Source organism: Vespula vulgaris, chromosome 8 (assembly GCF_905475345.1).
Source record: "Vespula vulgaris chromosome 8, iyVesVulg1.1, whole genome shotgun sequence".
Lineage (NCBI taxonomy): Eukaryota > Metazoa > Arthropoda > Insecta > Hymenoptera > Vespidae > Vespula > Vespula vulgaris.
This window is the reverse complement of record NC_066593.1, coordinates 247683-269758: the sequence shown is the minus strand read 5'-3', so window position 1 is coordinate 269758 and position 22076 is coordinate 247683. Positions and strand designations below refer to the sequence as shown.

Genomic DNA, 22076 nt, shown 5'->3' with positions numbered 1-22076 from the left:
TTTTTTTCTTTTTTTTTTTTTATCGACATAAGAACGACGCGCTACGTAGATACGGAAATGGAAAATGCGAACGACCAAAGAGATTCGGGCGTCGATCAAACGTCCGTAAGCGGAGAGACGCTCGGTGAGAGGATCTTTGGTCCTCGCGCAGACTCGTACGTTACTCGTACCATCTTGGCATCTCAGGGTCGTTCCAGAAGTTCTGTTCCGAGCGGAACAACACAACTGGCAATAATCTTGCGGTCGGCTATACTCGTTATTTTGCTCAACGGGTGGTACGGACTCGGAAAGAGAAAATGGAGGGAGGTCAAGGGATGACCCCCGGACGGGCGGACGGACGGACGGACGGACGGACGGACGAACGAACGAACGAACGAACGAACGAACGAACGAAGAAACGAACGAACGAACGACCCTGAAGTATGATTGCGTACCGTGAATCCAACGGGAATCCCAAGGGACAGACCGATGATATACCCTTAGCTGTCGTTAACGGGTTCAATGGCCTTTAACGTACGTACATAGCCAGTTGCACTTTTATAGAGTTACGACACGCGACGATGGATGCGAAATCGGAACGAGAAAAAAATGTGGAAAAAATGTGGACGGTAGAGGATGCGAAGACTAACCGGAGACAGAGCCTCCTGCATGTGCAGGGGTGCGGTGTCACCTTCGTCGGTGCACGTGGACATTCTCCCGCACTCTCCTCTGATTCTTCTTCCTCGTCGTATCGTGACGTCCTATATGTTCTCCGATCCGATCTTCTTCTGCCCTTCGCTATCGAAAGCGTCTCGATCGTCTTCCCTCTTCTTCTTCCTCTCCTCGTCCGTTTTCCTCTAGTCGCGATTCCGGCTAATCTTCGACTAGATATCTACGTACGTCTACCGGTAGGAGTACTTCTTGGCATGAGATAGCGTATCACAGGTTGCTATGTGTATATGGCACGTCGTTAGTAGTAGTAGTAGTAGTAGTAGTAGTAGTAGTAGTAGTAGTAGTAGTGTAGCAGTGTAGTGGTAGTGGTAGCAGCAGTAGTAACAGTAGTAGCAGCAGTAGTAGCAGTAGTAGTAGTAGCAGTAGTGGTAGTAGAAGAAGAAGAAGAAGAAGAAGAAGAGGCTCGGGCGGTTGGGATCTGGAAATAAAAATAAAAAAAAAACATCAAGCGTGCGTATACGTGCGTCCTTCCTCGAGACGGCAGTATTCCCTGTGCGTTTATTTCTATTCGATCGAACGTTATTAAGGCTAAACGTTTAAAGGATCGACTTTGCGGTGACCTTAGAATACACAGTCGTCGATGCAAAACGAGAAGAGGAGAGAAAAGGGTGAAAGAAAGTAAAAGGATGGTACGCGTTCGAGTGGGTAACAGCTGATAGGAAGTAAGAATCCAGAGGAGCGGGTTCGACATTATTCACCTATCACGTGAATGCCAGACAAGAATCCTTGGATGCTGACCAAACCAGTCAGACACCACGAATTCTACGTCTTCGACGTCTCCCGACCAGGTGGAAGTTGGTAAAACCAGTCAGTTCGCTCTTCTCCGGCTCGTCCACCTCCATCTACTACACTTCCACGTGCTCCCGTTGCTCGACGTTGGAGGAGGGCGAGCGCGCAAAACTGGAATTCAGCTTGCGGGCGCTGCTCCGACGAATAGACAGGTGTAATAATAGATGTAACGAGGAAGCTTTCTATCTCTCTCTCTCTCTACTTTTCTCTCATTCGTTCTCCGTTTAAAGCAAGTAATCTTTTTCTTCTTCGTTAGCGTTTACTCTCTTGTGCAAATTCCTTATAAACGATGCGTCAAGAGAGAGAGAGAGAGAGAGAGAGAGAAGAGCGGAAAGTAGGTAGGTAGGTAGGTAGGTAGGTAGGTAGGTGCCTACCTACTACGCGGAAGAAGGAGATTGGGGCGACCGGGGAGAAGGAGTAGCTACATGGGGCCGGTATACAACCGCGGACCAGAGACGAGAAGCCAGAGGAGCAGGTTCGGCCGGTCTAACCTGATTCTCAAAGAGAACTCTGGATCAGATTGGACCCACCTCCGTGGGTCCGTTTGTATTTCAAGTACCTGTACGCCCTCGCTTCGCGTCAGTGGACGCTACCTCCGGAGACAGAGGACGCCGTCCTGGTAGTACAAAGAGGATGATACTCCTCGACGAGTACTGCGACAATACGGCTCTACATGACACGCGACGATACGAACGCACGATCGCAAAGTCGACGACGTTTGCGAGTTTTGTCTTTGGGTAGGGAGATCGTGCGTTAGATTTTCCTTCGTGCTCGTTGTAGACGCACCTAGGTACATACGTATATACGTGTCCTGTTCAGTGCTTCGAAAGTGAGAATTAGTGACAAGTTTAGGCAGCTCGAATGACTCTTTCGTCGTTCGACTCGCGGTTCGTCGTCCGAAAGAACGCGGACGATGGGTTAAGCGATTAGCACTTGTTCGCGTAGGAAGACGGAGGAGACGAGCGAGGAGACGAGAGAGGGAAGAGACACAGTGGACCGTTCGAGAAGCTTCCCAAACAGCCCTCTCTCCTTCCTTCTCCGAGTTCGTTGCTCGCCGAAACGAAATGGAAAGAGAAAATCAATACGCGTCGTGTCTCTTCGTCGAATCGTTCGAGTCAAAATCTTTATTTGCCTTCTTTTAGATCTCGTGAAAATAAAGCCGTAAACGCTGCTCCTTTCGCGAGGCATCTCGTGACACTTGCTCGCTGGAATAAGATCGTCAACAACATCGGATATTGAATTTCCTGACGTTTAACGCAACCTATGCCGGAGTAATCCAACATGAAAAGGATTTTAACGATACGATTCTCCTCGGCAACCTTCTCGGAATATCTACCTGTCTACCGACAGGTGACCTCCGCGTCACCTGCACGTCATCGCGCAGGTAACTTCCATCCGACTCAGAAGAGAGGCTCCGAAAGAGCGGTCCACTTGCGCAACGCCGTCTACGATATGCCACGAACGAAAGCGCCGGGAGGGAGGAAGGGGGAGAAGAGAGAGAGAGAGAGAGAGACGGAGAAATGATAGGATAAAGGGAACGTTTCGGCGAATACTCACTCGTTCAAGGTGCATTTAGAAGAGGCGGGAGACGAACCGGCGTCACGAATTCGAGCGCGTTCGTCGAACGTTGTGGCATCGGTGAGGTTACGATTACGAACGATTGTAGACGTAAAGGGGGAGGAGGAGGCTGAAGGAAGAATGGAAAGATAAAAAGATGGGAAGAAGGGAGAGAGATAGATGGAGGTAGATAGATAGATAGAAAGAGAGAGAGAGAGGGAGAGAGGGAAAGAGAGCGCGAGGTAGTAGGTGATAAGTCGCGTAGGTGGTGGGGTGAGAGGACGGTAAAAGGGGAACGGGGGACCAACTACAAACTACCGAGCGTCCCTGCGGTATTCTGGATCACATCTCAGCGGATGATAGTCTCCATCGGCGTCGTCTTCTCTCTCGCGAATTCGCTAGTGCGATGGAAACGTCGTCCTATCGAAGGCCCTTTCTTTCGAGATAGGGCATCCCGTCGGAGGGTGACCCTTTTCGCGTACACGGACGAAAGAACGAAAGAGGGATAAGATAGTTTCGATCTCTTCTTCTTCTTCTTCTTCTTCCGTTTCTTCTTCCTCTTCTGGTCTTTCTTTCGGCTCGAATTCGAACGATTCACGAATTTCACTTGTCGCACGTCATAGCGTCACCTATCCTCTTTTATTCGTTTTCTCTTTTCGGATCACCGTTCGGAGAATCCTTTCTCTCGGTCGCGCACTTTTTGCGTTTTCTCGCGCTTCGCTGGAAGAAGAGTTCTCCCGCGAATTATTCCGTCATCTCCTCGAGTATAGGAGACATGCCAGGAGCACGAGGAACACGAGAAGACGTAAGAAGCACAGGAGGCACACGCGTCGTCGTCGTCGTCGTCGTCGTCGAAACCGCGTTGATCTAAAGATGCGTACGACGAGTAACGACGAAGCCGCGACGAGAAGTACTGCGAAGGGGACGACGAAGAGGACGGCGAAGAGGACGGCGACGGCAACGGCAACGGCAACGGCAACGGCGACGGAGACGGCGACGACGATACGAATCGCGGAATACTCGTACTTTTGACACGACGCACTGGCAAAGACGATCGTTCGTACAAAAGAGAATTAAACTTCTTAAAGTTTGGACCGCCGCTGCAAGCAACAAACGAAGCAGCCTCACGGTGCTCTCTCGGATCGTTCTCTCTTCTCTCGGGATACGGCAACATGGCCGCCGCCACCGCCGCCTCCCAGCATCCCGCTCTTAGCTCCGTGTCTCCTCGCCTTCCCCTCTCTCCTCGCCCTCGCTTACACACACGCTCTCGCTTTCTCTCTCCCACCTTTCCACCACGGTCTTCCCTTTCGCTCGCTCCTTCGAAATCCACCGATCTCGAGCGCGTTCCCTCTCCTCCTCGCGTATCCTCGTCTCCTTCTCCTTCTCTCTCCTTTTTCCCTCTTTCCCGCTTACACGCACACTGCCTTACCTGTTCACCCTACGACGCCTCCATCTTTCTTTCTCTCTCTCCCTCTCGCTCTACCGACATATCTCTATCTCTCCTTCGCGAGCACCGACATTGCTCCATCCTCCCACTCCACCGCGATGGTCCCCGACTGTGGGACCGAGAAGTAAAACGGAGAGAGAGAGAGAGAAAGAGAGATAGAGAAAGACAAGGCCCGAGGGCTCTTCGCCGATCTGTCCTCTTCTCTCTTACATTTCCTTTTTCTTTGGCATCCCTTCTACGTCTCCCTCTTCCACGTCTTACCTCCTTCCGAGCGAGTGTGTGTAACAGAGAGAGAGAGAGAGAGAGAGAGAGAGAAGGAGCTGGACCAACGAGTCCGATCGAGAGAGAAGCCAAGTCGATGGAGTGGTGGAACGAAGAGAGAGTCCGACGCGCAGGTAGTCGAGACGCGTACGCGAGAGACGAAGAGAGAAAGAGAGGAACCAGCAAAGAGAAGCGTTCGCTCGACCAAGAGGAGAAAGAGAGAGAGAGCGCATCGCTGCGTCGACCTGCGCAGGTACAAACAGAGCATCGAGTCATCGACGAGGTAGTCGAGCGGCCGAGGCTCCGGCCACCCGGCATTATCGTGTCTTCTACGTTCCTCCCTCCCTTCCGCCCTTTCCCTATCTCTCTCTCTCTCTCTCTCTGCCTTCTATTCCTACTTATACATCGCATCGCCACCTTGAGAAGGATACCTGGCCGGAGGAACCACAAGGCGGACGAAGAGACGGATATGAGCGCGCGCGCACACTGGCGAACGTTATCGTGTCGCTTAGCCATGTACATATATTTCTTTCTCCGTCTCTTTCTCTTTCTCTCAATCTTGCTTTCTTTCCATCTCGTTTATCTTCTCCGTTTCTCTTTGCTCCACCACCGTGGAAAAAGATTATGAGAAAATGAGAGAAAAGTACGCTTCGTAATATATTCCGTCCATCTTTTCCTACGAGCAATTTTATTTTCGAGACAATGTCGATTCGACGGGAACAATCGATTTCAAGAAGGAAAATCGTAGAGTATTCGTATTTCCGATGACTTTGGTACAACGACATTCGCTCGCGAGGTTCTTTCTTCTTACCGAACGCCTACAAAAAGGACACCTGCGAACAGGGAAAAGACTATGGGAGGAGGATTCGAGGAGAACCAAGAAACAAATACCCATACTCGAAGAACGATTCTACTCTTTTCTCAACGTCTTTCGGCCCTCAGTTTCTATCTATCTTTCTCTCTCTATCTCTTTCTTTCTCGTTGACCGAAAAGAGAAGAAGAAGAAACGCAAAGGGGATACGGACTCATCGATGGACCCGTATCCACACGAACGATTCTCTCCCCCTTTCTCACACACTGGACGCACACCTGAAAATAGAGGCCTGCGTGGACGCGGTGGCTGTGGAGGGTGGGAGAGGAGGAGGCCGAAGGAGGCTGTTGTCGTTGCTGCTGCTGCTGTTGCTGCCGTTGTAGACGCCGCTACGACGAAAGAAGAGAGAGAGAGAGAGAGAGGGAGAGGGAGAGGGAGAGAGAGAAAGAGAGAAAAGGAAGGGGAGATGGGCTTGGATCGAAGCACTCGAGAGAAGAGCTCGAGGGGTGGGAGGGTAGAGAGAAAGGTAGAAGGAGTGCGTGAATCTTTCGTGAGAAGGAGAGAAAGAGAGACAGAGAGAGAGAGAGAGAGAGAGAGATGCCAAAGGAAGGAAGGCTGCTTGTGCACGAAGAGAGAAATTAAAAGGAGAAAAAGGAGGAGATGGAATTAAAAGAGGAAAAAAGAGAGGAAGATAGAGAGGGACTGAGAAAGAAGGAAAGAGAGAGAAAGAGAGAGACTCGTGAAAAATGGGCACCCAGCGAGAGAAGATAGCCTCGGGCGGCTTCGTGCGATGCGCCCCTGTTCAGGGAAGCATTCAAAGATCGTATTTGAAGTTGGGCTCGGTTAACACACGCTCCAGAAAAGAGATGTTTTCCAACGAGAGAGAAGATTCGTCGTGTGCGTGCGACGGATAGCTACTACTCCGATCGACGACGACGACTCTCTTTTCCTGAGGAATCAACGAGGAGAGTTTGTCTCGCGTCTTTTTCGTGGGAAACGCGTCGATTGTCGCACCGCGTATGTACCGCGTGGGTGGCTGCACGTAAGTGCGTGGGAGGATCAAGAACCGAGAGAAAGAGAGAGAGAGAGAGAGAACGACGTTTTCTAAGAGGTGGGACCGTGAGTCGTTATATTTTTTTCTTTTACCTCTTCTCTCTCTCGCTCTCTCTCCGTCTCTCTCTCTTTATCTCTCTCCATCTCTTTAGGCAACGACTGAAATTCTTTTCTAAACGAAAAGATTTTTCGACGCGGAGCCGTGATGGTTCAAGGACGTATTATAATCGAAAACAATTCGTCTTTTGGGATTTTTCATTCCGACGTATCGAAAGAGTTCCCTCGCGACGTTATCTCCCGTAGGAGCGACTGAAATGCGAAGGAGGAGAGAGGTAAGAAAAGTTCGGACGTGGCGATCGGAGGAGCAACAGGAGAGGTCAAAGTTGCATTCGCCGCGTCTTTTCTTCGATGAAGGAGAAAACATCGAAGGAGGATGCGCGAGAGGGAGAGGAGGAGAAGTCTGTCGTAGGTCGTGTCGCTCGTAATTGCAGGCATCCGTCTGAATACCCACCGACAAGTTATAATCGACAAAGCGCACGTTCCTCATCGCAGGAGCGTTCATTTGTCATCCGCCTATATACGATATCCGTACGCGTCTGTGTGTGAAAATCTTTCCTGCTCATTATCGTTCCGGCGTTTTCGCATGTTCTCTTAGACGTCGTCGAGCGTGTCGTTGAGAAAGGGGAATAAGAAAAAGAGAAACGGTGAAAAAGCGAATTCCTTGCTCGGAGAGATCGTTGAACCGTAAAGGAAATTTTCCAAGAGGTCTCACTCGAGTCGGACAAAGTGGTTTTCGGCGATCGACGATAAGGGGATATCGGATGACGATCGTAGGAATCGTCGGGAGAGGATCGGAACGTCGGGTCGCGTCGGAACGTCGAGGAGGTAGAAGGTTCGGAGCCGGACCGATCCCTCTGCGCTCCTTGCGCGCTCCTTGTGCGCTCGTCGAAGTCACCGGGGCCCGGGTAAAGCGGCACGCTCGCGCCGACAGTATAATGGTACACAACCGGTTTAAGAGTTTCATTCAAGAAGACGTCTATGTTGCGTCTATTTACAAATACGGCCGCTCTCGGATAGCCGTCGAACTTAACATTCACGAGACAGTGGTGCACGTGCGCTTGCACGGGCGTGCGCACGGACGCGCGAACCGCTGCAAAATAAACGAACCGTCGACGAGCCATCTCGAAAGGAAAGTAACCGAGCGAAGAAGCGTTAAACCGCTATACGTTCGTGAGAACGACGGACGATAATCGAGGATGAGACCTCGGCGATTAAAGGCGAGTTACGTCGGTATTAACGAGGACGAATAGAAATCGCCGAGAGGACCTCTCTCGGAGATCTCAACGGGGAGAGCATTCGAGGTCGACCGTTCCTCGATCCGCCCTCCTTTCGAAGGTGGCGTTTTTCGAAAAGAAAGACGAAGGAAAAGGAAAGAAAGGGAAAAGACGCGATCGATCTCCTCGTTTTCGCGTCTCCTCGCTCGTTACGTTCTACGAAACGAAGGACTCTCCCGAAGAGAGACGTACGCTCGTATCGCTAGCCGTACAAAGGAACCGACTCGAGATTGGCGGCAGGAAGCGGTCGCAATGGCGCTCGCGATAACGGTATCGAAAGTGTTACGCGTGTACGCGTCCGCTGGTGCTGCTGGCGTTGCTCCCGCCGCATCGTTGTCCGCTGAAGGCACGTTAAGGCAGCAAGCCGTATATACTTTCGAGAGGTTATCGGTGGCTAAACGCTCGCGACTCCGACGACGCGTCGCGTACGTCGAGGATCGCGGTTCGAACGGACGCGCGCGCCGATGGCGAACGCGAACAGAGCGGGACAGGAGGAGTTGCCGAGGGTCGGTCGCGACCGGCTCGTCGATTACCCGCGTCCTTACACTCGTTCCTCGTTCGCCGGGAGCGTCGTTAATCGATCTCGATTAGTCGCAAGCGGAGCGTTCGCTCATCGACGCGAATTTAAGAGATCGAGGAGGGCCGTTCCCACGGCCACTCGGGACGGTCCTTCGAAGATAAAGTCGCATTTTAATAACAAGAAAAAAGAAACGAGTGCCCCACCCAATCGAACGCTTGCGAGTTCGATAATTAAAGTGCTACGCTCGAAATCAATCGCGGATCGATAAAGTCTTCGTCGCGTCGTCTCGAGCTTGCGTAAGATCTTTAAATCCCAGGGAGTAATTAACGCGGTTCCGAGTCGCTCGTATCTCCTCGACTCGTTCGAAAGATACGCGATCGAATTGGTCGCTACGAAAAGTTTCGAAATAGTTTATGTAACGTCACGACGCTCTTGCGTAACGAAGTCGGGGTTCGAACGATCCGGCCTTCTTATGCAAGAAACGTCTCAGATTTTCGAAAGGAGCTTCCATCTCGAAACAAAATCGTTCGAAGAAGGAAGGAAAGGCTCGACGGTGGAGAAAAAGCGACGATGTCGCGCGGCTGCGACGTCTAACGGTACGCGCAAAATCGCACGAATTCTTCGGGTTCGATGCGTTTTCTTTAGGCGCAACGCCATTACGGTCGCCCGTATATATCGCCGTGTCTCGGACTTCCATAAGTCGGCGAAATTGCGGCGGCGCTTGCCTGGCCCTCCCCCCGGCTCGGCTGCTGCCCGTCTGGCTAGTTGCAAAACGCGCCAACGGGGCCGTTAACTTTTCACAAGAACGGAAAACAGTTACGCCGTTCAGACATGCGTCCGGTACGTCTTACGGCCAGGAGAAGTAAGGAGAACGTTTCCCCATTGACTCGAACGCGAGCTTTAATGGGTAGCGCGCGCGCGAGAGAGAGAGAGAGAGAGAGAGAGAGAGAAAGAGAAAGGGAACGAAGCGAGGAGTACAACGCCTACGAGTTCCTTTCTTTTTCCATCTCCTCCGTCCAACGAAAAAAGCTACATGTATCTATGCGCATCTTTCATGGCTCCCATTATGAGGTAATCATTTTTCAAACAATAATAAGCTAATAAAGTTATGTCGCTTGTTTCGAAAGTGGCCGTTCGCCGTGGCGACCGGTTACATCCGTCGTAAACGACCGCGGACGACGAGATTGCCATCCGGTAAGATAACGCGGAATTGTAAAATAAAATGTCGGCGATCGTAAGGCGAAAGCGACGCGGCGACAGGAAATTTTCGTTCCTCTTTAGCGAGCCCTTAAGATCGAAATGGTCGAGACGATGGTCGGACGACGACAACGCGGACGCTTCGATAGGTCCAATCAACGCTCGCGCGCACACGAGCGGAAGCCTTAAGTGCGTGCGTCGCGTCGAGAGCTCGGTGCGAGAGACTTAACTCAGGTATGCGTCGTCCCGGGAATATCCAGGGTACCGCGTTTAAGCGTCTCGGATTAACGCGTCCACGTTGGGAAGTCGCCGTCCACCGAGTCGCGGTTCCACCGAACCGCTCGGCTCGGCTCGTTAGCCACGTTAGATTTAACGTCGAATATCTCTGCCAATTAAAGAGGTTGAAACGTTTCCTTCTATTAGGGACGAAAACGGTCTACTCGCAAAGATATGCAAACTTCTCTCCCGGAGAATGTAACCCGATAGCTAAACCCTTTTTATCGCTCGAAGAGAGTAGAGCGAAAACGAGGAAGAAAAATATATCGATCGCCCATCGCGATCGCTAATCAACGTTCCGTCGCTAAACAACGTACCGACTCTTCTCGATTAGAATCGAAGAGAATCGTAACCTCGTCGATCGATATGTCGTTCCACCGGTCGTAAATGCACCAAAGGCGATAATTTATTATTCGACGTTACGCAATTAACGCTGATTGCGCGTCACTCGCTACCTCCCCCACCATCCTTTCCGCGCGTAGTCGTAAAGAGATTCAAGTTCTTATCGCGCGAGCGTATCGATTACGCGATGATTATACAACGTGTCGCATCGATCGTTAACGGATCGGTCCTTACCGCGATTTAGAGATCGGCTCGAAGTAAGGTACGATCCTGCTCGGGGTATCGATTATTCGTTCGGTGCGAACGACGACGAGGAGAACGACAATCTTCAACGTTCGGACGATTCGGATCGATTCGTCGACGTTCTCCGTCAGAAGCGAATACGTCTCTAAGCTCGACCTTCTTCGGGCAGGAGCGTCCAACGCGAACGATTCGCAGGCTCTTCGACGCGAGAAGTTTAACGTGGATTTTCCCTCGCCTCTCGCCCTTCGGCGATACGCCGCCCGTCGTCCACCTCTCCGTGCACCGCCTTAGAAGGCTATTATAGTCTCGTCGGATAAACTTTTTTTCCACGCTCACTCCACTGACCTCAGGTAAGGAGCTGGTGGCGCGGCTATGCGAGAGACTTCTTCTTCGTCTTCTCCTTCCCCTGGTGCCTCTTTCCGGACGATCTCGCTGGCCCTACATACCTGAGGAGCGACGGAGCAACGGCCACGTTATATATGTATTTATCTCTCTCGACGCTCGGCGTGCGTGCGTGCGTGCGTGCGTGTGTGCGAGCGAGAGCGAGAGAGGCGGGAGGGACCCGGGTAGGAAACGTTAAGACGAGATGCACCTGTCAGGTCGTGGAACACCCCCGTCAGAGTATTGCCTGGCGGAGCGTAAAAAGCCAAGAAACCCTTACCACCTCTCGCCGGCCTCTCGTGGGCCGGCTTTTCCCGCGTATAATCCGGCGTACGCACGCATACATAGACCGCGCGACTTTTTCGTCGCCTCCTTCGTACCTACGAGAGACGACGTACATTCCACGACGCTCGTTCCCAACAACTTATTCCCTTTTTATTTTTCCTTCCTTCTCCCCGTCTTTCTCCTCGTCCTTTCTTCTTCGTTTTTCAGCTACGCTCTTTTATTATACCTCTCGTAACGACGCAACGTTGAGTAACACGAAGTAGGTATTCGCCGAAGCCTTTCGTTCGACCGAATTTCCAGGGGATAATCCTTAAGCGAGTAGTACCTCTTCCTGCTCCTTCCGATCGAAATTGGCCGGTTGCTCGCGATTACTCTTAGGTAATAGCCCTTCCCTTTAAAACCGGATTCTCCGTTGATACGCGTCTACAGAATTCGCGGTTATTATCGGCGATATTTATTGACGCGATCTACGAGCATTTTCCATATGCATGCGTGGCGCGCCTCGAATAGATATGAAAATTGTCGCGGGGAAAAAAGGTTCGCGGTTAAGTACGATGTTTCGCTCGGCCTACGAATAAAACGACCGAACGAGTAACCATTAATTCCACCGGTTGCGTCTTACGCGCTCCTACGGATACGAGCAAGTACTCTCTCGGTCTCTTTCCCTCGATCGCGAGCGGTTCTCGAGATCGTTTGTCTCGCCGATCGGATTTTTGGAAATTCTGTAACCGAGCAGTAACCAACGCGTTTCGTACGACCGCGACGCGGAACTCGACGAAAAATTCGACCGAGTGCGAGCAAGAGATCTCGCGAGGACGAAGAGATCGACGAGATCAAGACGAAGGAAAAAGAAGAACACGAAAGAGAAGCGAACGAAAGGGATGGAAACGTTACGATCGCGGCAAATATAACCGCACGTAAATAAATTAACGTTGGGTAGTTGATATTTCCTATTTCCATTTTTCTCCGTTCGGAAGATACGAAATTTAATAGGTATCTCTTGATTTATATCTTAATTGTTAGGATATAATTTTACGTGAGTTTGCGCGTCGTCGCCTTTAATCTCTCGCGAACGCAGTCGATATCGTTTCTTTCAACACGGCGTGCGTAAACGTACGAGCGCACCAGCCGTTTTCCAAAGCTCTTTGCGCGCTCGTAAATCTGTTATACGGTTACAGGAAATATTATCTCGGCGTATCCTAGGCGTAAGGGAAGGAGGTGGACGCGTAACGCGGAGGACCAGAAAGAAGGTAATCGCAGCGATCGACTCTCCGGCGCCCGAGAGTCGTTCCGTCTTTCTCTTTTTCCTCCTCGTCGTCGTCGTCGTCGTGCACGTCCTAGGGCAATAGAAGGGACGCAGAAAAAGGATGGGGGGCACTTGGCAAAAAGATGAAGAAGCGTCTGAAAGTGGCGCCGTCAAGTTCGCGTGGAACATCGCGAAAGAAAGTACGTATCTATTTGCGTAAAAAAAAGCGGTAGGCATAACGAGAAGAAAAGGACATGTAATAAAGTCGGCGATATCTCTCGATAAAATTATATCAAAGCGACGTCGATATTTCACTCGTGCCTCGTGTCGCTCGATTTTACTTTCGCTATTTTTCTCATACTTCGCTCGTTGTTTTATCCAAATAGAACGAGTACTTACGAACGATCGAAAGAAAGGTAATAAAAATGGAAACGGACGAATCCTGCTTCGTAGCTCGGTGTATGTAAATGCCGGTGTATGGTACTCTATACAGGCTTTAAAGACATTTCCTATTGGCTTATCAACGAGCCGCAATTCCGTATAGCCTCGGGTTGCGACGTGATAGCTTTGTGGTCGGCTTTTACATTATTAATTACGATCAGGCATGCGAGACGTTTCGTACGGGACGGCTTTCTGCGAAACAGGCTACCGATCATAATTATTCCGCCAATAGTAATCGCTCGGATGGCGTACGCTCCCTCCGTCCCACCTACTCCCTGCGCGAGTGCTCGCCCGTTCATCGAACGACAATTTATGGATCGTTGAACGCGACCGGTGTAAACAAGAGCGTTCGCGTGTCCTGCTCTCTCGATTAGTAAAAAGAGCGAGAGAAGGTGAGAAAAATCGATTCGAAATTATTCCAGTCGGACCGACTTTTCCTCGATGAACCCAACCGGAACCAAAATTGAGTCTCTCTTACGTAACGAGGCCTTCGAGCGATAGTTTGCGTGCACGCGTTATCAAATGCGAATACGCCAACGAATCGGTTCTATCGAGAGGAAAAAAAGAGTTGAAAAATGAAAAAGGACGTAAAACGCTTACAGCCATGTCCGTTTTATCGACCGCAACGTCAATCTTCCTCAACTACCTTATCGCCGTCGCGTCGATGTTTATTGTTCCGCTGTATAGGAGAAATCGCAATCACCGAGGGCGAGCTTGGAACGCGCGCGTCGTGATTTACGCGCGTATGCCCGCTCGATTTCACGGTACGGCGCGTGTTTTATGAACTCCTTCGACCATTCCGCAAATAGAAGAGAACCTTGTGCGAGGAGTTTGTACTCGGTGTAAGCTCGTTCCGGGACTCCCGCGACGAACCGGTCGCTGATTAAGCACCGATAATCTATGATCCTTTCGGACGCGCGGACGCGCGGACGCGCTCGCCGTGGTTGCAACTTTGTACGCCGCGTCTCCGCTCTCGCGACAAATTTTTTGACAAAGAAAATCCTACGCCGCGCCGTAGGATTATCCTTGGGTCGCGCGCACGCGGATCGGAAAATTATAAGCCTGCTCCTCGACGTAAATGGAATGAAGTTATTCGAAAGTCTTTCTTGCAACGCTTACGTTACAAGGTATAAACTCGCGACGAAGTGATCCGTAGCGAAGCTCCGTGGCGCGCTTACACGTTTACACGTACCTGCGTGTATCGGCGTACCTACGTACGTGCTTCGTAAAAAGCGTTTCGCATGGGTTGAAACCTTAAATTATAAACGTCTCTCTCTCTCTCTCTCTCTCTCTCTCTCTCTCCCTCCTGCCCTCCCTCCCCCTCTCTCTCGCTATCGCGAAAGACATAGAAACGACTCGTCGTCGAGGAAGACGAAGAAGATCATTTTCGCGAGAAGAGTAGTAAAAATAATTGATTAAATTATACCGGTTTCTCTGGATGTCTTTCTCCTTCGAAGCAAAAGCAGGAACGAAATCTGAATATCAATGCCATGGGATCGAGCCCTTTCGAGGAAAGGGAGAAGAGGAAGAGAGAAGGGATCGACCATAGAATATGCCGAGACCTAACGATCGAGTGGAGGACATTTGCGTCTATATTCCGAGCGTAGCGAGAGAATCCATTCGGCTCGTCTCGTCGTTATCTCGAGAATCACTTTTCTGAAGAGCTAGAAGAAACGAGGAAGAAAGGCAAAAAAGAGAAACGAGTAAGAAAATCGAGTGGCCCGACGACGAGCCGGCCGCGCGACGCATCTTAATGTCCACCAAGAGCGCACGACCGATAACGCGAGAGTAACGCGAGTAATCGATAATAAAAATATATTACGTCTATAGCTCGACGAGGTCCGTCGTCGTGAACGGTCCTCTCGTTGGCCGACTAATCTAAATATCGATTCCGCGAATCCGTCTCCTGCGGAAAGTTACGCGTGCGTCGCGTCTCTCTCGGGGTAGGGGCATCGTTCTCGTCCGCGGCGTCTGAAATACGATAACTACGAGATGTTCCATTGTACGTAGGTACGGCTAAGACGCGTAGCAACGTCGTAAAGGAAAAGAAAAAGAAAAAAGATATACACACGCGTATGTACGTACATAACAGTCGGAGAAGAAAAGCTTGCTTCCGCGATTTCGCCGCGAGCAACGAAAGCGTATCCCCTTCCTCGTCGTCGATTTGTCCTATCGCGCTCGTCGGATCTGCATTGCAAAATTCGAACGAGCCTCGCGCATCTCCGCTCGTATCTCGATGCAGCGCTATCGGTTGCGGATGCAAGCATCAGGGTCGAGTAAGATAGTAAGGGGAATTTAACGGAGGCAGACGTATTCGTAGCTGTCTCGGTAAGGTAGGTGCACGCGCGCGAGCGTCTCCATGTAAACGAGCAGTGCCGAGCTCGGACGTTTCTGCACCCCGTGGCATGCGTCGAGATAACCAGAAAAGCTTCCTCCTTCGTTCTTTTCGATCTTATCCGCTCGTATCCCTTTCGAACGTCTTCTATCCGCCAAGGAGATTGCCGCTCCTACTCGCTACTCGTCGATTATCATATTTTCCTCGACGAGTTTACTGAGCTATGAAACTTGGATTACTTCCAAGACTCGGCAACGATTCTATCCAACGAGAGACCATGGAAGAAGCTTTCCAAATCCCACTTTCAGTCGAGCTCGAGCAAAACGGGAATCTGGCCAAGCCGATCCGACGCGCCCTGACGAACGTCATTCATTATCGCGATTCCTTAACGGCGGACGCAAAACGCATTCACCGGTTCTATTAAAACGAGCTCCATTCAATGGCTCGACCATCGTCGATAGTCACGGCAATAACGATCGAATATACGAAAGTACGCCATAAGTGGCTTTTTCTCTTTCTCTCTTTCTATCGTAGCGAAGCATCGTCGGCGAACGTAGGATCGGTAATACCGGTGATCTCTTCTGGTAGCTGAATCCAGTGACAACTTATCGCGATATCGAGAACGTTGGTAAGCCGTCACGCGTGCACACATGCGAACGAAGGGAAAGATACACGTGCGCTCGATAGAGGATCTAGAGAGAGAGAGAGAGAGAGAGAGAGAAAACGTCGACTCCGGACGCATCGACGACCAATGCGAGCGAACGTAAATCATAACGCATAACCATTCGTGGTGCAAGCTCCACCTTCCTTCGATGCACGCTTACGTACGCGCGTACGTCCGTGCGTCGTCCTAGTCGTGCTAGTTTTCGTCTTGGTCGTCGACGGTGGCTGCGATACCATTATCGCCTTTTCCGTATCCCGCGCTCTCGCTAGACGGCTAATATATTTTCCGGCGCTTTAATAATAATCCGCTATGCTCGGGTTAAAACGTCGAGCGAGGATGAATTATCGGATCGAGTCGAATCGAATCTAGCCGCGCTTAGATATACCTATCCCCGACTACTAGTTGCACCAAGGGTGCATTCTTTCCTTCCTTATTCTACTCTTTTTCAAAGGAGAGAGAAGGAACGAGAGAGAGAGAGAGAGAGAGAGAGAGAGAGAGAGAGAGAGAGAGAAATAGGTTTTTACCCAACGACGAGAGACAGTTCCGTCTCGTCTTTCCTTCTTTTCTTGCCTTTCGCATGTCCTCCGTCTCGAAGAATGTCGCAGGTGCTTCGTCCCGAAGGAAAAGAATCGATCGATCGATCGATCGATCGGTACTCCGCTAGATCGCTTCGAACGCTTTTTGCACGACTGGAGACTCCAAAGGAACGAGTTCCCCTTAACGCTCCAAGCATTGCAAATTTTGCGAGTCCTCGCTAGAGCGGCTCCTACGAATCGACTAGCTTTTCGTTTTTCCCCCTATTTTCTTATTCTCTCGTCGGGGAAAAAAAGAAAACGCTTGCTCCGCGTTGAGAACTGAGCAAAAGTCCTCTTCTGGAAAATCGAGTCGCTTCGAAAATTTGCATATGAAAAAGTAAAACTCGCTGTAATATCGCTCGATATAATATCGTGTAATCAACGGACGATCGTTGATAAGGGAGGAAGTAAATGGGAATAAGTAGGAATCGTTTGCGAGCGACAATGCGATACGGCGGTACTGGCGCCGTATCGTTGGGAAGGAAATTATTTATCGTTGATCCGACAAGAAGTATTACCGTGGAATACAAGCGACGTTTATTAGCTCACGAGCAAAAATAATGTTCTACATACTCATTTAATGTATATTAATATCTCTGCAGAGAGAGGGGGAGAGAGAGAGAGCTCGTCAACGTCGCGACGCTCGGACAACCGATTTAATAACGCGTTGTACTAGAGCTCGCGTCGAATCGTTTCGAATCTCTATTCGTAAACGTCTCCTCGTCGGTATCGGAGAGAAGAAAACGAATATCTCGAGTATCCGCAAAAACTTTCTTCTCCTTTCCATCCATTTTTTCCTACGGACTGTAGATAAATAATTTAGTCGCGACTTTGATTCGTACAAAATCGAGCTGGCGATCTGACAAAAGAATCCAGGGAAAATTTTTAAGCGACCATTTGTCGAGGAACGAACGTAGAAACCGGTAGCGATAAATCATACTTAGCTTCTACCAACGCTTATAACTCCGATAGGCGCGCGGCGCGTATCTCGACGAAGAGACGATGAAAAGTCCTCGGCAAGGCTCGCAGGACGCCGAGCAGAGAGGATCATCGATTTACGATATCCTCCATCCCGATCCGATCGATGCGGCTTCGATCTTTACGCATCTATGTACCCACCCATATCTATAAATATACATTAATTTATACAGCTCTACGATCGGAAATGGATTTTTATCCACGGCGAGTTTCCGTTCCCGCAGTCTCTTATTCTACTCACGGTTTTTTCTCCCTTAAGAAAGAGAGATAGAAAGTATTCTGGAAAGGCCAGGAACCGTCTGAACTCTCGAGGCGGGACCCACGAACGATGCGCAGCGGTATTTTTAGACGTTAAAATCGGTCCATAAATTAAATCCGCAAAAGGACCAAGCGGCCGAGCTAAATGGAACGAGCCACGCTCGAGGACCGTTTCGGTCGAGGCTCCTTTCAAATTTTTTCCACTTTTTCCTCCTCCTCCTCCTCCCACCCCGATTTACTCCGGTCTCCCCCCTCGCGTCTCTATTTCGCTTTCACGTTCAACGATAATTAAGCGAGTGGAAAATTTATCCGTATTCTCGTTCTTTCCGTTTTGTTTGTTTATTTATGTATTTTTTTTTTTTTTTCAAATAGCGTTAAAAACTCGGCTCCACGGATATCTTGGAAATTGAATTGGCTGGTTAGCACTAGCGCGAGGAGATATAAATGGTAATGTTTTTGAAGAAATAATAAAAAAGCGTCGATCCTCGCGCGTTGAGATCGATCGTTTGGCCGAAAGGTCAAGACTGTCGCGCGCGACGGAATCGTTTCTTTTTTTTCTTCTTTTTCTTCGACTCTCTTTCGCTTTTTTTCGCGTAGAAAAAGGTCTATGGAGGGTCTGACGCTATAAATTAAAACGTATCCGCGCTGGCGAGATAGCCGTGGAAAGGACACTCCGTCGATAAAATTATAATTTTATTGCACGGTGGGTGCTATTTTTATCGGCGACGTATGTAGGTACGCTATCGGGTGTATCGCTTTCTGGAAAGAAACACGCATTCACGAACGATATATTCTTTTTCCCTTCGCGTCTGGGTCGCGCGTTCGTTCGTTAACGATTAAAATTTCCAGCGCCTTCATGAAGTCTCGCCGTGAAGTCGGATAAGATACGTCCGAATATTTACAAAGGTGCCTTTCGTCCGAGCGTTTCTTTTCTTTTTTTCTTTTTCCTTTTTCCTCTTTCCTTTCTTTTTCTCTTTATTTTTTCTCAACTCTTTCAGGTCCCCCTCGACTTCGAAACGTCCTCTTCGACTTTTTATGTCACGGCCTTGGAAGATTCGTAAAATACGAAGGAGCCCGTGATCGATAATAAACCTTTAAAGGATTGCGCAAGATCTCGAGTTCCTCCTCTCCGAGCGAATCCGTCTTTAGGCGAAAAGATTTGAAGCGATCGTCCGAGTTATTAAGAAAAACGGGCGTCCACCGAGCTGCTCTCACGAGATCCGATCGCTCGCGCGTACTTTCATCCGTAACCCAATTCTTTCTTTCGCTTTGACTCGGTTCAACGGCTCTCGAAATGGTCGTAACGATCTCTCATCCTCTAACGCATTCCGAACCGTTACGCGGCTACTATCGAATTCAAGCGAAAGTTTCGACGCGTACAAGAGGCTGGCAACCGATAAAACACGAGCGGGAAAACCGAACGTGGAATAAAAGGCGAAAGAAAAGGAAGATTCGAACGGTCAAAGTTGAAAACTACTCGAAAGGCTTTCGCTGAGAGTACCAACGACGTCCAGTTCTCACCCTGGCGAGATTTCGGGTAAGGAGCAGATCGTACGTACGTGCAGTACGACCGCTCCATACAGGTAGAAGCTTGAGGACAGGTGAGAGAAGGAAGAAGCAGAGAACCGAACGACCCGTAGGGCAGAGAGCTAGGTCGCCATCGTTTAGGCACAAAGGATGAAAGATAAGGGCAGTCCGAGGAAAAAGGGAGAAAGAAGAAGAGGAGCTGGACTTGGCCCGTAACAACGACGAAAGGGGGAGAGAGAGGGAGCCGCGCGAAACTGACCAATAGATCCGGTTTAGCCAGTTTCCGGATTCCGTGGGTCATCGGGATCGAGCTTTCCCCTTTCTCAAGCGGTACCATCCTCCGCCCTATCGCACGGATAGTTGTCCTCCCTCGTGGAAAGGTCCGCTGGCGCAACCCCTTTTCCCTCTCTTTCCCTCGCTCGCTCGTCCACTAGTCGCGTTGTCCATCCGCATACATTAACTGTCCATCCTGCGAAGAAATCCGGTTTTGCGACAATAAGCGACGATAGGGGCTGGACAGGGAACCCTTGGAATCGTCGTAGGTCACTCGACTCCCTAAACTCGGCTTCTGTCTCACGTGCAACCTGCCTGCAAGGTGAGTGTGAGACACCGGCTCGGTGTCGATAATACTCTTCCGTCCAGTCACGACGTTTCCTTTGGGGATGACCATCGCCGATCCGACGTCGTTCCTTCTTCCTACGGTGGGAACGAAAACCTGATCGCGGGAGTCTTTCTAAAAGCTCGAAGAGCGTTCCCAACGAGAGAATCGTTTCGAGTAACGACGCGGACGCGTACGTTGCGAAGCAGAAGAGGAGCAGAACCGTGGCTCCTTGCCCTCTTTCGACGGAGGGTGCCGTGCGAAGAAAAGGAAAGAAAGAAAGAAGCGGATCGACCGGACAGTGGCCACGAGCGAGTCTCCGTCTTCTTTCATTTTTGGAAGGAGGAACGAGACGAGTTCTCCTATTCGAACCGGTACTACGAACGTGCAACGTCTCGTTTCGCGCGGAAAAATCCAAAGGGGAACCTCGGAGAAAAGACTTTTGGGAGGGAAAAAAGACGGGAGGAAGAATAGATAAACGCGTGAACCGTTGCCGTCCGAGAGTTTGCGCGTCGTTGGACGCGAACGACGGTTACGCGGGATCGTTAACCGTCTCGCTTTTAACGTCGCTACCTCCTATCCGTCGCCTTATTTTCCTTTTGCCTCTTTCTCGCCTCTCGTTCGCTCGTCCAGCTGGCGCGGACGTTGCTGCGAGAAGTCGAGGACGACTACTCGCTGGATTCGTCGTGCGCCGTCACAGGAGTCTCCTTTCGATCCGTTCGGTCGGCTTTCGTCGAAAGTTCGGAGAAACGAGAGTCTCGTGCGTTGCTTCGTTTCCATTAAATCGAGGGATTTTTAAAGAGGCCGTTGAAACGTACACGCGAACGTTGGATGCCGGCACGAAGTCGATACGGAGAGGATACGTCCGGGAAGAGGAGAAAGGGAAGAAACGGAGGAGATCGAAGGAAACTGCGATCTTTTCATTCGGGGCGCGATAAACGCGCCGACTTTTGCGGTGAATAAAATGCGAGGAATCCGCTCCTTTTGCATTATTTATCTCTTTCTTTGTCGCTCTCTCATTCCCCTTTCTCCCTCTTTTTCCGTCCTTCTATCGCGCCTCCCAAGGCGCATCGCTCGGCCAGGAGAACCTATTGAGCCGTACGAGATAAACGCTAGTAATTGTTAGCACCGACGCAAAAAGCTGTTATTCCGATGTATCGTGCGGAGAGCCGAAAGTCTACACGCACGCGACGCACCCATTCGTGACTTTCCGGAGCGCGTTACACGAGCGTGAGCTCGTGCTTTTAACCGAGGAAGACGGATAGACGAAGGTGCTACGCCGGAGTGCGAGAGAGAGAGAGAGAGAGAGAGAGAGAGAGAGAGAGAGAAAGAGTCTTACAAATGCACGCACGGAAATGCACACGTATCGATACGTAGGCTGCATGTGTATGGATATGTAGGCTGTACACGCGACACCGACACGAAGACAGGAGTGTACGTAGGAAAGGAGAAACGTATATAGAAGGAGAGCGACTCGCCGGATAGTCCCTGGTCGCTCGTCCGTGTCGACCTATTCGATCGAACGACCGTCGTTTATCATTCCGGCCTCCTACCTCCCACCCTCCTCTCATCCGCTAACCATGCGACTCGACCGCCCATCGACGTCCTATCGGCGATATCATTTTTCCTCTCCCCCTCCCCTCTCTCGCTCGCTCGCTCGTTCTCGACGATGCGAATTATAAACTCTCTCGGCACCACCGAAGGTGGCACTTAAAAAAAAAGTCTCTCGGACTACACCGACGTACGTCAATGTCCGAACAGGCTTCCGCGATAAGAAGAAACGCCGATAAGGACCGATCAAGTTCCTTCGATCGCGATTCGCGATTCGCGATTTTATCTTCTTTGTCGATTTTATGTAATAAGAAGAAACGCAACCAACTGGAACGTCGATAAGGTCTCTCTCTCTCCCTCCCGATCTCGTTCTACTCTCAATCGTGACGTCGAGATTTCCATCGTAAAAATTAATATTCTTGGCGTCGCTTATGCAAATTGGCGAGAACTCATTGCGCTCGCCGCGATCAATTTGTTAATTGCGTATACGCTATCCACGTACGCAAACTTTGAGAGTCGTTTTCAATTATCCACAGAGAGCTCAGAACGGATCGTTACTTTCACGTGTTTCGAGAACAGCGGCTCGAAAAAAGAATTCGATTCGAAAAAAGGAAGCGGAGAACAAAAGCGAAGATAGGAGAGAGCGTTGGTTCTCGCGAAATCCGGTTTTCCGTAGGAACACCGTAGGTAAGTATA

At 50.2% G+C, this 22076-nt stretch overlaps 1 protein-coding gene across 6 annotated transcripts in view; it reads right to left on the bottom strand.

Moving 5' to 3' along the window:
• LOC127065846 (protein grainyhead) overlaps window positions 1–4766 on the bottom strand; it is a 62358-nt gene extending 57592 nt beyond the window's left edge. For 2 of the 6 annotated variants that reach the window (XM_050998748.1, XM_050998754.1), the window contains exons 1-2: window positions 3058–4763; window positions 630–1129 (exon numbers count right to left, since the gene is read on the bottom strand). In XM_050998748.1, the coding sequence (XP_050854705.1) occupies window positions 630–692 (63 nt within the window). In that variant the 5' untranslated portion in view covers window positions 693–1129; window positions 3058–4763. Of the gene's footprint in view, window positions 1–629; window positions 1130–1409; window positions 1633–3057 lie in introns of all 6 variants that reach the window. The other 4 variants (XM_050998749.1, XM_050998752.1, XM_050998753.1 and 1 more) reach the window with 4 other exon arrangements.
• Between the last annotated feature and the right edge of the window lie 17310 nt (window positions 4767–22076).